This window comes from Pelophylax lessonae, assembly GCF_965119305.1.
Source record: "Pelophylax lessonae genome assembly, chromosome: 9".
Classification (NCBI taxonomy): domain Eukaryota; kingdom Metazoa; phylum Chordata; class Amphibia; order Anura; family Ranidae; genus Pelophylax; species Pelophylax lessonae.
In genome coordinates, this window is record NC_138776.1 from 124,340,870 (window position 1) to 124,356,791 (window position 15,922).

The 15,922-nt window shown below is 42.1% G+C and overlaps 1 protein-coding gene across 1 annotated transcript in view; it reads left to right on the forward strand.

The window, feature by feature from the left end:
- The window catches only part of PTEN (phosphatase and tensin homolog), a 126,862-nt gene that overhangs the window by 33,280 nt on the left and 77,660 nt on the right, over positions 1 to 15,922 (forward strand). Inside the window, exon 2 of the mRNA XM_082268323.1 lies at positions 11,197 to 11,281. Within this exon, the coding sequence (XP_082124449.1) occupies positions 11,197 to 11,281 (85 nt within the window). The remainder of the gene's footprint in view (positions 1 to 11,196; positions 11,282 to 15,922) is intronic.

The window sequence follows — 15,922 nt, forward strand, 5'->3', positions numbered from 1 at the left end:
GTTGGGTTGTAATACAAATCTGTGAATTTATTGGGAAAGGCTTTAGGAAATGATTTTACTGACTTGTCTGGTATTCATTGGTAGTCCTTTGATTTTGTGTTGCTAAGCTCATTCTGGTATTCAGTAAGTTTTGCATCTGTAGGATGATATATCATCGGTCACTGTTAGGCTGGCCATACACTATACAATTTTCTTATTCCATTTCCTTTAGATTTACCTTTTCTATGTAGTGCAAGGGCCTGCCTGACTGCATACAAATTGAAAGTGTTTAGGTTTGACCCTATATTACATGGTTTTGGTAAATCTAAAGGAAAGTTGAACAAGAAAATTGTATAGTGTATGGCCAGCCTTAGGAAATGCAATTTTTCTGTTGCAGCATGTAATAGTTTTGTATTCTTAAACTATAGGTAATAGAAAATCTGGAAAAATCTCTGTATTTGATTGTATAGAGTAGTCTGAAGAGGGAAGGTCAGTGTAAGTAATACAGGAATTCATCTTTAAAGCGATATTAAAGCCTTGTGTGTGGTGGGTTTTTAATTAAAAAAAAAAAAAAAAACTTTATACTTGCCTGCTCTGTGCAACTGTTTTGCACAGAGCAGCCCGGATCCTTCTTTTCTCGGGTCCCACTCTGGCACTCCTGGCTCTTCCCTCCTACCAGGTGCCCCCACAGCAATGGCACCCTGAAACAGATTTAAAAAAGCAGTGCAATTGCCAGAATTGCATCGAATGGGTGTGAGCACCCATGCAATGCGATTCAGGTGCAGGGGAAAAAAGGGTCCTGCACCATTTTGGTGCAGATGCAATGCAATTTGGGCCATACAAAACTGCATTGAAATTGCATGATGTGCACAGGAATGTGGTGCGAGTCCTGTTAGAATCAGATTCAGTGTTTTGCACGCACCAGTGTGATCCTAGGCTAAAAAAAGTTCTCCGAGAAAAAGTACTAAATATTCCCTTTTAATGCACATGACGTTTATAGCAAGTTTGTGAGTTTCCTTGAATATTCTTGCACATAGCAGCACCAGAGAAGTGGGATCATGACCTGTCCGTTTGGTACTGCTCCTTCATTGTCCAGCTAGCATTTTGAGAGCGTAATATTGACCAAGTTGAGCTGCCACTGCAGTTAATGTCCAGGATCTAGATGACTAAAGAAGTTTCACTTTCACTACATTTTTTTTTAAAATTGAAGTTTAAGAGAATACACAGTATATCAAATACAGATATAGATTCCAAAACAATACGTTTTTAGTAGTAGTCAACAATTGTGTTTTCAAGCGTTCTCTCTTCCTCAGGGGTATATAGCCATGAAGAAATTTCATTTTTTTTTTTTTTCATGGGAAATTTGACAGGTAATGATGATCCTTAATACTAAGGCCCCTTTCACACAGTCTGTCCGTCCGTCGGACGTACTCCATTTTTCTCAGCGTGGGATCGATCTGCCGATCACCCGCTGAGCAGGAGGATGACAGCTGTTCTCCACGCTGTATGCAGAGACACACATCTGTCAGGTCCCCATGCATCTCTATGGGGGAATCGGATAAGAATGGACCATCGGTCCGTTCTCATCCGATCCGCTGGACGGATGAAAAATAGGGTTTCCATCCGTCCAGATTTGACGGATCGGATGTCAGCGGACATTTCTCCGCTGACATCCGATGCCCCATAGGGATGCATGGGGGGGACCGTTCAGATCCGACAAAAAAACTGACAGGCGGATCTGAACGGGTCCGCCTGTGTGAAAGGGGGCCTAAGGCTTCATTTAGATGTGCAGTTGGGGACTGTGCAGCCAAGTTTACCCAAACACTACACATTCAAGCACATGGGGAATCACTGCAAACACCCCACAACTGTGTGCAGTGCATATAGTTGTGGCAATTTTTGGGGGTTAAAACAGGTTGCTTGGAGGCGTCATGTCACTTCCTCACCACTTGTCAGCAGCCCCTGAAGTGCGTAAATGGAGAATTGTACTCCCATGTAATTCTACCCTTAGGGCAAAACTGGACAGATTTGCTGTTCAATGGATTGTTAATGCAAGCTTTGAAAATATATATACCTTTTTATTAAATATCCCGTTGTATTATGATCAAAGAAAAAATGATTGGTTGTATTTATAGTGTTAAAAGTAATGAGTTGCATTGGCAGAACAGTTATGGCTTGCAATCGTGAAGCCTATGAAAAAATGACATGTTAAAACCACTCTTATGTGACATAAATTTTTTTTCTGGAACTACTGTGAATGCCTTGTTGTAAATGTAGGTGAGAACACTGTAGAGTATGTGGAGTTCATTGTGTTCAGGTCTCTTTAATTCTTCTTCCTCCCCCTAGCAATGCGTTATCCACAAGTGCTCTCTCCTTTGCTTACGGAGTGAAACAGGCATTCTTCGAAGAACATTTTCAAAAAGCGTTTTCAAGCCAAAAAGGATTATTTCCTGCCCCAGGATTTGAAGTTTAAAGTATAACAGTGCTTTTTTTCAAGTACAGTCACTTCAGAAATGAGCTTGGCAGACACCATGAATATATCCCCTATGCTGAAAATACCAAAGGCGTTTTCCTTGGCCTAGCCGTGGTATCCCGAGCACAAAGTGTTCACTGTTGAAAGAGGAGATACTGCTGAAAGTCTGCACCATGACTGAGAACAGACACTGCTTTATATCCCTGGTGCTTGTACTCCAACTCCTCTCTGTACATTACTGGTTTAGTGTCACATCAATTTATACCCTTTTTTTGTTTCATTTTGCAGTGTAGTGATGTAGTTAAGGATGCCCCTGGTTGTCTGAGTAAAATAACAAATTGGCATTGAAAATATTTCAACCTTTACCTTTTCAATAAACTGGTAAGGAACAGATAATGTCCCTGTTCCTTATCTGCCAGTACTTTGCAATGAAATTCACACACGTTCGTTTTGCTTCTTCCTGGAATATTTCCAGAATGGTGGAAATTTTTTGTTGTCTAGTTGTACAATGTGAAGAGATTGTTGTTGACCTGTGGCCGCCTAGTGGACATTGGTTTTCAACATTTTACTGTGGCATACTACTGATGCGGTCTTTACTTTGAGATACTACGCTTCTGTATTTTTAGTTAAGGGAATTTGAAGTCTTATGGTAATCATGGAATGCGCATGCTGTCTCATGGTCCACTTTTTCAGCATTGGGTCAAACAGTACAAATATCTTCCAATCAGGATGTAAGAAAACGGCTTAAACAAGTTTAGGTGTGTATTCATTTTAAAGCTGGCCAGATGCTAGTCTAATTGTACAGGTTTGTCACTATTACATTTGTCCTGAACTGTCTAGAGCAGTGGGGGTCAATCTGGTAAATATCGGGGAACACATATGCAGTCCCCAACATGTTCAATGTGCTACAATAGCTTTGTTTTTTTTTAAATCTACTATTTGTACTTCATGCACCCAGGAAAAATGAATCTATTTGTGTAAAACATTACTGTAACTTTCAGATGAGATCAAGTTGGGTTTTTGCAGACCATTAACACAACTGACATTTTCATAGGTTTGTGATCTTTAAATGAGTTGTAAATCAGGAAGGTTTTTTTATGTTAATGCTTTTTATGCATTAAGATAAAAAGCCGCCTGTGTGCAGAAGCCCCCCCTAATACTTACCTGAGCGCCTTCTCTGTCCAGCGATGTCCATGAGTGCCTCTACCGCCCAGAACTCTCTCCTGATTGGCTGAGACATAGCAGCAGTGCCATTTGGCTCTCCCTGCTGTCAATCAAACTCCATTAGCCAATCAGGGGAGAGAGGGCAGGGGCTGAACAGCAGATTTGTGTGTGAATAGATACATGGAGCTGCAGATCGGCTCAGGTGCCTCCATATCAAGCTGCTTGCTTTGGGGTCACTCAAAGGGAGGGGCAAGGAACTCCAGCCAGGGACCTGAGGAGAAGAGAGGGTTCTGGGCTGCCCTGTGCATAACCCCTTCACAGAGCAGATAAGTATACCATGTTTGGTATTTTAGTAGAACAAAAAAACGAGACTTTACAATCTCTTTAAGGCCCCATTCACTTAGGGATTTAGAATCATAGGTGGAATCATGAAGATTCTAAATTGCAGCAAAATGTGTGATGTGTGTTTGGGTGCCATTCATTCTTTGTGTTACCAAACGCAGAAATGTGCATTCACTATATCTGATCACGCACTGTACACAGCACATTGAAATTCAATTATTTTAGTAAATATAAACTACTAAATATGTTTTCTCAGCTGTAATATAGCAGTCTAGTGACTTCTATCGGTGTCTGTTTGAAGCTTGGAGGAGTTTTCATTCTCCCACGATTGTGCAATGAGAATGCAGGACCCCTGAACCCCTGTCTGGACAGTGCTGTTTGGCCCTGTGCTATTCACACGCGCTCACCAAAGAAAAAAAACTGTCTGGCAATACACACCAAACTGAGCATGTGCAGCTTGTCATCCATTTCTGTAAACATCAGGAGATATATTGGAGACACTAAAAGAATGGGAGGGTCAGAGGAGACCGGATCAAACAGATTAACCCCTTAGGTTCCCCAGTGAGTATAAAACAAGCATGCTTTACTGCAAATACTGATTTTACTTATGTGGGTTTAGTAACACTTTAATGGCACCTTAGACGCATTGCGATTTTGCTTCACAACATGCACAAAATGCAGCAAATCATGCATGTGAAAACACACTTGACTCGGGCTAAAATTTAGGTCCTTGAGCTTATTTGTAGTGACAAACACAATACACAGAAATGCGTATTAAATGTGCAAAAAAGATCACAAAAGGGAACTGGTGTTTCTGGTAGGCGAAATGTGAATGGAGCCTTAAATTCTGAATGGCATTTTGCTCTTGTGCAGGTGGTTAATGTTTATCCATTATAATACCAATGTCACACAGAATATTCCATGGTTTTTACAACCTGGGGATTATTGGCGGACAGCATTTTTTTTCCCTGATGGATTTAAGACCAATCTCAGCACATCAGATGTTACATAGTTCGTCTGGTTGAAAAAAGACACAATTCCATCCAGTTCAACCAATAGGAATGCTTTGTTTTTTTTCTCCCTGGTGACCAACAGGTGATGGGCCACATGCAGAGTTCCGGACCAAAGACTAAGGCTCGGTTCACACTTGTGCGATGCGGGAACGCTGCGAATATGCAGCGTGTTCCCGCATCTCATCCGCATATCTGGCAGTTCACACTACCATATGTGATACGCAGGGGGTGTCAATTGAAAGTTGACACCCCCAGTTTGATTGCATATCGCAGTGCGATCTGCAAGTACGCACAGAATCAGATCGCACAAGTGTGAACCACTTTGCGATCCGATTTTGATGCGGCTCAAAAAATGCCTCCTGTGCGTCTTTGGTGCGAATTCAGCCATACAAAGTGTATGGCTGAAATTCGCACCGCACATGAGATCGCATGTAATGAAGGAGCAGTGCGCTCCGAATTACATGCGATCTCTGCAGCCGCACAAGTGTGAACCAGCACTTAAACTGTTTTTTCTTTTCACGTATACACTTGCCCTGTAAAGTTGTTGATAAATCTTCAAGAAATTGTGCAATTGTTTTGTAACGTACGTTGCCGGCTGTGATATTAGGTCTAGTAAAAATATTCTACTGTGTTCAGTCAATGTTTTATATACATTTTTTGTGTGAGCCCACTGATTTGTGTGATTGTACAGTAAAATTGTGTGTGGCTAGTTGTGTACATAGTTCTCTAACCTTATATTAAGGGGAGCCTGTCACCTTACCCATTCAGGGCAGAGTGAAGTCATCTGTTTAAAAGTACGTTGCCTGACTACCTGCTGGTACAGCATTCCGCCTTCAATTGCAGCCCCTGCAAAATAACTGACCTGTGTATAAGCTTAGAGAGTATAGTGATATTGGATTTAGTAATTGGCCCTAGGCACTTGAGACATTAGATGCTCCTCCATACTGGAAAGAACCTGGTGTTTTGTGGCACCACTACAGTAAAAAATGAGCAACAGAGATGAGTCTAATGAAGGTTAGGGTCTGTGTAAAGTCTACCTCCCTGTCACATTGCTCTGAAGGGTCAAGGTTACAGTCTCTTTTAAACATGCAAATTATCCATAGTAATTTTCCCTCTTGGCTTAGGCATTGTGGACAACACTCGCTACTATATATTCGTAACCATCTTTCTTTATCGCAGGTTTACCCGACTGTCTTTACCAAAAACATCACACGTGTAATAAAAGACAAGTATGCCATCATAGCTTTTTAGATGTGTGGGACTAGTGAGGACTGTTTGCTTTTCTCCCTTGTGGGATATGTTGAACTGCATTAGGGCAATCGCATGTTCAGCGTAATTGCAGCCGACTTTCCTCAGCCCAGGTAGCCTAGGTGCAGCATACAACATGTCATTGACATTGAATAACTGGGTGCCGCTATACTTGTGTACATTGGTGTGATCGTAAACAGGAGCACCGCGTATACTTTAAACTTATCTTTTTCTATTTTTAATTTTTTTTTTGCATACTCCCATACACTATACTCGTGTTTACCACCATAGCACCATCATATGCACGAGGACAGCAGAGCGCAACTAATTGTTAGGGATGGATCGATATTGTTTTTTCGTTACCGAGATCGATATGCGCCGATATTTTGTACATTTAAAGTGTTGAAAAATAAAGACAATTTTTGACACAAATCTGGTACTGAACATGTTAATTTTTGTTTAATGTTTAATAGCTGGCTTGTTGGCACCCTGTGGTGGGTGGCTGGCACCCTGTGGTGGGTGGCTGGCTGGTACCCTGGGGTGGGTGGGTGGCTGGCTGGTTGGCACAGGGCCTGTGGGTGGGTGGCTGGCACAGGGCTTGTGGGCGGCTGGCTGGTACAGTGCCACTGGCTGGTACAGGGCCTGTGGGTGGTTGGCTGGCTGGTACAGGGCCTGTGGTTGGCTGGCTGGTACAGGGCCTGTGGGTGGCTGGCTGGCTGGTACAGGGCCTGTGGGTGGCTGGCTGGCTGGTACAGGGCCTGTGGGTGGCTGTCTGGCTGGTACAGGGCCTGTGGGGTGCTGTCTGGCTGGTACAGGGCCTGTGGGTGGCTGGCTGGTACAGGGCCTGTGGGTGGCTGTCTGTCTGGCACCCTGTGGTGGGTGGCTGGCTGGTACAGGGCCTGGTGCTGGGTGGCTGGCTGGCACCGGGCTGCTGTGGGTGGGTGTGTGGCTGGCTGGCTGGCTCGCTGGTACAGGGCCTGTGAGTGGGTGGCTGGCTGGCACCGGGCTGCTGTGGGTGTGTGTGGGTGGCTGGCTGGCACCCTGTGGTGGGTGGCTGGCTGGTACAGGGCCTGTGGGTGGGTGTGTGTGTTGGTGGCTGGCTCGCTGGTACAGTGCCTTTGGCTGACTCGCTGGTACAGGGCCTATGAGTGGGTGGCTGGCTGGCACCGGGCTGCTGTGGGTGGGTGTGTATATGGCTGTGATACACTCCCGCGAGACTAGTCCCGACTCCAGATGCGGCTGTCCAAGGCAAAAGAGGCGGCCTAAGTAGGCAGAATGACCTCACGAAAATATCGGCAATATCGGCAACTTCCGGGGCCGATACCGATATATCTGGGAAAGTGCATATCGGCCCTCGATATATCGGCCTTGCCTAATTAATGCTAATGACAGGCTGTGTATGCTGCACCTTGACTGCTTGGGTGGAGAAAGACTGTGGCTATTACCCTGAATGGACTCACAAGCCAGTGTGCAAGAGTACCAGGGAAATCGGTATGCTTAGTCGAATACAAAATGCTGATTACAACAGCTCTGTAGAAAATATATTTTATTTTACTCTCATTTCTGCTGGATCATTGCATTTTGGAAATATTCGTCTGTGTCACAATATTCTGGCAAGATACCAGTGCCATACTTTTTCCAAAAAATCACATAGACTCGTTATTGGACACCATATTGTTTTTCTTACGTTCAATGACTTGATATTTTCTTGCAAGCGTTGCAAAGTTTACTTGATGCATTTAAAGACCAGCTATACTCAATTTTTATTTTCTTTTTGGATGGAGCTTTTTAAAGCCTTTTTTGGCAAGTTTTTTTTTTTTTTTTTTTTCTCAACTGATTTTTTTTTTTATTTTTAATTGGTGGTTTATCCCTTTCAATACAGTTTTTGAAGCTAAACTCCAACTTTCAATTTAAATAGTGTCTTGTGTCAAGCTGGCCCAAATAAGCAATTTCTTTGGCTAATACATGTGGCTGCTGTATGAACTGTGTGTAGCATCAACTACATATATTTTGCAGCAGTGGTACAGGGACTTCTACCCCGTTCATGGGTCAAAATTGTTGGGCTGAGTGCTGTTCACCATTCATAGACTGCCTTGTATTTTTATGAATTAGTACAAAGCTTTCTATGATGGCTGAGGTGGGGAGGTGACCAGGTGATGCCACAAACGCAACCTCATCCAGTAAGCCATGAAGTCTTACTGCCAAACTGCCCCCAGCTGAGTCAGTCCTATAGCCCTTCAATCTACAAGCTCATGCTTCCCACTGATTGGGGACCCTGACTTTGACTTAGCAGGTGGCTTGTCAGACCTCTGAAAAGATTTCTTTGCTTCCCCACAGAGAACAAGGGTTCCTCTCTGCAACATACTGGCACAGGACAAGCGTTCACGTTTCAGCAGTGGCTGATTTATTTATTTTTTTAAAGATCTAAAACTATGAGTTTGCATAGTTTTTGTTTTGTTGCACTTGAAATGTATTTAGGTCATTTATATTTCAATCTGTTAAAATTTTACATAGAAAAAATCTCTTGTAACATAGTAAAAGTTGTAAGTAATCTTTTCTTGATTTGGATAGGAACAGTAGAAATGAGTACTGTTTGACAGGTCCGTTCCCATCCGATTTCCCCCATAGAGATACAAGGGGAACTGACAGCTGTGTCTCCGCACACAGCGCAGAGACACAGCTGTCATACTCCTGCTCAGCGGGGGATCGGCGGATCGATCCCCCGCTGAGAAAAACGGAATCCGTCCGACGGACGGATAGTGTGAAAGGAGCCTAAAGGTTTTACATGATTAAATAAAAGCTGATCAGTGTTTTGCCTCTCTCTAACTGCTACATTTACCGGAGATCTTGTTCTGTTGAGAAACACTAGCTGGTTCACCAAATGAAAATGAATGCAGCCGTCACATTTAAGATTTGGTAAACTGCAATATAATATAATTGCTTTTGGGATTAATACTGCTTTAATGTTTCCTACAAAAGCGTTGAAAGCATTGTACCTGTGATCAATGGATCAGGGTCCAATATCCGTCTTCTGCAGACAAGCCTTGCAGCTTTCCGTCTGTACCGCCATATAGGCTGTCAATGTGAAAACTGCAGGGCTTGTGAATGAACAAGGGGTGCTCCTCAGTGCTCTTGCAGTTCATTCAGAACTACAAACCATCTGCTGTGATGCCTGGCAGTACTTGTAGTTCATTCTTTCACAGGAAACACTGAATGAATGACGTGACTGTGTGGGGGTGGAGCTCGCACAGCTGCACGGTTTTTGAAATGAGACCTCAGGTGTGAGGAGAAGATCCTCTGCCTGTTGTCACACTTTGGGAATTCGGGGGGGGGGGAGAGACGGTAGGAGCTAGAACATGTTGCATACCTTAATACATGTTCTAAAAGATGAACTTGTCCTTTAACCACTTAAGCCCCGGAAGATTTTACCCCCATTCCGACCAGGGGGTATTTTGCGATTCGGCACTGCGTGACTTTAACGGACAATTGCGCGGTCGTGCGACGCTGTACCTAAACGAATTTGGCGTCCTTTTTTTCCCACAAACAGAGCTTTCTTTTGGTGGTATTTGATCACCTGTGCGATTTTTTGATCACGCGCTATAAACAAAAAAAGAGCGTCAATTTTGCAAAAATAGCAATATTTTCACATTTTTTATATGAAATTCCCCCCAAAAAAAATGTAAAAATCAAAATTTTTTAACATTTTCGGCCAATTTGTTTTATGCTACCTATGTTTGGTAAAAAAAATCGCAAAAAGCGTATTTTGATTGGTTTGCGCAAAAGTTATCGCGTTTACTAACAAAGGGAAAGATTTTTGTCTTATTTGTTGTTTTTTTTTTTTTTTAACGCCTAATGGCGGCGATCTGCGATTTTTTTTTTTTTTGCGGTACTGCGACATTGCGGCGGACAGATCGGACCCTTGACTGACATTTTTGACACTTTTGGGGTTACCAGTGACATTTCTACAGTAATCAGTGCTATATATATGCACTGTTACTGTAAAAATACACTGGTAGTGAAGGGGTTAACTTTATTTGGGAGGGAGGGGCTGTGTGTGTGTCCCTAGGGGCGTGCTTTCTACTGTGATTGGCTGTGGCTTGAGCTGTAAGGACACTGATCAACGGATCTACATAGTAGATCCATGTGATCAGTGTCTTTACAGCGAGGAGAATGACCCCCCGCCGATCGCCGAGTGGCCGGCGGACATCGGGTCCGCTGGTCACACGCGCGGGGGGGTCCGTGACCACGTGGGAGCGGGAGCGCGCGCTCTCTCCCTAGACCCTCACAAGCAAGCAACGTAGCCCTACGTTAGTTTGCCTGTGAGGGGCTGACCGCCGACGTAGATAGTCGTGCAGCGGTCGGCAAGTGGTTAAATGAGCCTGGTATCCTGCGCTATTGCAACTAATACAAAAAATAGATCTAGCAACAACTTGCCAAGCAAGATCCATTTTGCAGAGAATTCTCAAATTCCTATTGCATCCTAAACATTGCTCATAGCAGATAATTATTTCTACATCACGTCCCCTTCAAATAATTTCCTTTACTTTAACTTTTATGGGCATTTAACAAGAATTCTCTATGCTTTTTCAACGCTTCAGTAATACAACAAACATGGGTCGCAATCACATCATAAATTCTATAGGCGTGTAATGAGCATTGCTTTCTTCTATTGCTTTGCCCTAATATCATAATATAATGTTGACAAGTGTTTGCACATGGGATTGGGCTAATTTTGGTTAGTTTTGAGAGTTGTAAGGGTTAACAGTATATCTGGCTTCTGATACAGTCTCATTAATTGGTAAAATATAGGTAAAGTAACCAGCTGGATTTTTTACTTCATATGCATTTAGGGTCAGTGTTGTCTAAAAAAAAAAAAAAAAATTCTTGAATTTTATCAGTCTTTAAGTGATCTGCCATAAACTATTCCTTTTGCTTACCACTGTAACATTTGTTAGTTACCTTGACAGAAATCTTTAGATATTTATCCAAATATAATTGCTATGGGATTTCCGGCAGAAAGACTTGAAGGTGTATACCGAAACAATATAGATGATGTTGTAAGGTAAGTGTTTTTTTACTGATTCTTAAAAAAAGCATTTTGATATTAAATAAATGAGAATTGTGTGCCTCTGAGTCTACAGCTTTCTTCAAAATGGTGTTGAAAGTTGTGTTGCAGGTTTGACCCTTTTCCTCCAGTTGTCCTGTCTGAAAAAGCATATATAGCGTTTGTTACCCCACTGCACAGCCTTTCACTGGGAATCTTGGTGTCCTGCTTCTCCTCCTCCCCCCAGCTCTTATGCAGCTAAGAGCAGAGGGAATGTGATCACTTATAAAAAAAGGGGGAAAAAAGGTATTTTATTTTTTATATCTATACAAAAAATGCTTTGCCTTTTTCATTTTTATTTTAAACTGAATGGTTTTCTTTTACAAGGTGATCGTATTTCCACATTTTGTTGGTGCTCCCTTTCATCATATTGACCTAAAAGTTGAATGTGGGGTTCAGCCCGCATTTGGCTTTTGAATTCCATTTTTGCATCCAGCTCCTTTTGATTCTTAAAGAAGAACTCCAGCTTTTCCTCAAAACAAACAGATGCATTGTGGATGTGAGTGAATCCCTGCCACACTGTCATGTTTGTGTAACTTACCTCCATTAGCTGTATACAGCAGGATTCTTTTTTGTTTAATAAATGTTTATTGAAAGAAATTCACAATGTAAGAACAGAAATAAAGCACAAAATAAATGCTGAGCTTGTACAGATTACTTAAATAAGTTGTCACTTTCACATAACGTTAAACTGGTGTTTTATAAAAACACTTTTTATCGAAAGAAACTGTAAACCATCAGAACATGGCTGTTTAGTTTGGTAAATAAAGAGTAGCAGAGGGGGAATGGAAGAAAAGAGATGGAGGAAAAGAAAGAAGGGTAGGGAAGAGAAAAGGGGGTACCTGCTCCTAAGATAGTATTAAAGAAAAGATATACATAAGTAAGGGCATCATCAGGTTTGAGACATTATTTCAGCATAAGTAGATGAATAGGTAAAGGATAAGCAGCAGGCTCATATCTTATGCGATTTAACTGACGTATTCTAAAGTCATGTCCACCATATGGTAGATGTGATCTACAACTTTTAACCATTAACCGTGGGGATTGTAGATTGCTTCCAATATGATAAGGTATTTTGCTGCATTCAGAAGATGGGGGGTGATTGATCTTCGATATTGGTCTGCTGGCCTCTGTGCAGTGGAATAGTACTTCCCAGGGGTCATCTTTATTTGGATAACCTTCGATAGATTCAATGTGTTTCAGTATTGTAGACCAGTAAGGCTGTATGAGACGAGTGGACCCTGCCACCAGATGTGGGCATGGGTGGCACAACCTCTCCAGCAGAGTTTTGAGATGTCTAGGAATATCTGATGTAATTTTGCGGGTGAATGATGCCATCTAGTTAATAGTTTATAATTGGATTTGGCTGTCTTTTGAAGAGATGGGCGAAGTATGAGCAAGACAAAGTATTTTTAGCTACTGAATATTTGATAAAGGTTGTTGAAAGTCTTTTTCCCATAATGTTATGAAGGTTGGGGATTCAGCAGAGTCTAAAGTCTTTAAGGATTTGTAGAATTGGGAGATGATTTTCCGAGGAGGTTGGTCGGTGTTCAAGAGTACTTGCGTTGGGGTGAAGTCTGACAAAATCCATAAGGGATAAGGCAATGTTTTCACGAATTGTTTCAGCTGGGTGTATCTCCAGTGGTCCATGGAGGAGGAAGAAGGAACAATAGTGGCGAGGGCTACCAGGCTATGCTCTGTCGTCACGTGATGAAGAGGAGTAGGGCATGGAAGCCAGGTTTAGGAAGCCAGTTTTAGGGTCTAGTTGGCCAGGAGGGAAAAAAGATTGGCCTAAGATAGGCATGAGCAGAGAATTTTTTTCCATCCAAATATTCTGTGCATGGCATCCCATATAGCGAACGTAGATCTCGTTAACGGAAAGGTGTGGGTTGTAAAACATCTAAATCGATTGGGGAGCCAAATTTTAAATAAAGTTCTATGCCTCCATGCCACTCAGGCTATGTTCCACTTAAACCCAAAGTTTAGAGTTTTTAGGTGGGGTTTCCAATCTGAGATTCTATTGAGTATGATTGCATGAAAATGTTTTGAAATCAGGGAGAGCCAATCATCTGTCCGATTTTCAACCTGGTGAGTGGACAGGGAGATATGTGGATGTGAACGATACCATACATATTTAAGGATTAAAGACCTCAGAATTTTTAAAAAAACAGGGTATGTTAAAGGGGCTCATTTGAAAAAGAGCTCCCTTTTGGAAGTACATTCATTTTAATGAAGTTCACTCTGCCCAACCATGAGATGGCTAAATGGTTCCATTTGTGGAGATCTTGTCTGATGTATTTTAAAGGGGGATGTAGATAGTGTGAAATGCTTTGGAGGGGTTGGCAATCAAATGTATCCCTAAGTATTTTAGAGTGTAGGGCTGCCAGGAAAATGGGAAATTGGGTTGTAGTCTCCTAGCCTCCGGTCTGGTCATTGAAATGTTTGAGTATTTCTGATTTGGAGAGATTATTTTTAAAATAAGAAATATTCCCAAAGATGTTAAAGGCCACCGTGAGATTGGGCAAGGTGATATTGGGTTGTTGAACATGAAGTAAAATATCATCTGCATGCGCAGCGTATTTGTATTCTTGATCATCCACTTGAATTCCATGAATATTGGGGTTATTACGGATGGATGTGAGGAAGAGTTCAAGGGAAAGGGCAAATAGGATAGGGGAGAGAGCACAACTCTGTCTAGTGGCTTTATACAGCGTGAAAGTGTCACTCAGAATGCCATTGACCCGGATTTGAGCTTTGGGGGCATTATACAATGCTGCAATCATGGGCAAAATATTGGGCCCGAATAGGAGAGAGTAGACATCAGATATTCCCAGTCCACCCTATCAAATGCTTTTTCAGCATAAGTGGATAGGAGTAGGGTGGGCTGATAAAATCTCTGGGCATATGAAATGAGGGAGATTGTACGAGCTGCATTATCTCTAGCCTCTCTGCCAGGGATAAAGCCTGTCTGATCACTGGAGAGGAGTCGAAGGATCAGAGGCAAAAGTCTGGAGGATAACACCTTTGCGTACAACTTGGCATCAATGCTTAAAAGTGAGATTGGCTTGTTACTCCCACTAAGACTAGGGTCTTTCTCAGGTTTGGGGATGACCGGAACATTGGCATGTAATGTTTCAGATTGCAATGTTCTCCCCCCCCCCCCCCCCCGATCGAATTGTGTTGACACGTAGCTAGAAAAGAGAGTACTTTGTCTTGAAAAGCGCGGTAGTAGGTGTTTGGGGGGGGGGGGGGGGTGGTTTAGATAAGCTTGGGACAAAAAAATCCTGCATCATAGTTCGTCTCCGATGGGTTTTTTGTACTTGGTATAAGTGTTGGTATAAAGTTCTGAATTCCTTGGCTATGGCTTTAGATTCATACACGAGCGCATCTGTTGGGGTTTTATTTTTAGATATAAAAGATGCTGATTTTTATTTTATTGTGCAATGACCCGGCCAAGCATCTACTGGGCTTGTCTCCCCATTCGTATATTTTTTGAGCTAATTTATGGAAAGCGCATTTATGTTTAACATAGTGAATAGCTTTCAGCTCCTCCCTTTTTTTTTGCGTTTAAAGGGTAACTCCACTTTCGTGGGGAAAAAAATCAGCAAATAAAGAAAAAACAATATAGTAGAGCTGCACGATTAATCGTATGAAAATCGCGATCTCGATTCACCCCCCTTGACGATCTAAACCTGACATAGTCTCGATTCTTTGCATAGCTGAGGGAGCAGAGAAAACAGCTGTGGAAAACTCCCAGTAACTATAAACAAAATGATTACATTGTATCTTTCCTCCCGCAAACGCCTATCAGCATTAAGGCTCCGTTCACATCTAGGCGTTTTGGGGCGTTTTTGGGGCGTTTTTCTGCTCTAGGATCAGCTCTCAAAACGCCCAACAAGACAAATCCTATTCATTTCAATGGCCCCTGTTCACATCTGAGCGTTTTGACGCTGTATACAAAACGCCCAACGCTCAAAAAAGTACATGAGCTTCTTTTTGGGCAGATTACAGGCGTTTTCCATTGATCTCTATTCAATCTAAAAACGCCTGCACAAAAATCGCGGTAAAAATCGCGGTAAAAAACGCCGCAAAAATCGCGGTAAAATCGCGGTAAAAAACGCGCGAAAAACGTTACGCTCAGGTGTGAATGTAGCCTAAGTCTCCCAGTAACTATAAACAAAATGATTACATTGTATCTTTTCCATCCCTCTGCCAGGAAGAAAGGAAGTTTAACCTCTTAAAGACTGGACCTTTCTCTGACACTTGTTGCTTGCAAGTTAAAATCAGTTTTTTTTTGCTAGAAAAGTACTTAGAACCCCCAAACATTTTAAATATTTTTTTAGCAGAGACCCTACAGAATAAAATGGCGATTGTTGTAATATTTTATGTCACACTGTATTTGCGCAGCAGTCTTTCAAACGCAATTAATAAACTTTTTAATGAATAAAAAAAAAAACGTAACAGTAAAGTTATCCCAATTTTTTTTTGTTACACAGAGAATCGTGAGAGAATCGTGATCTTTATTCCAAGCTAAAAAATCGTGATTCTCATTTTGGCCAGAATCGTGCAGCTCTACAATATAGCGTATACAATTGTGAC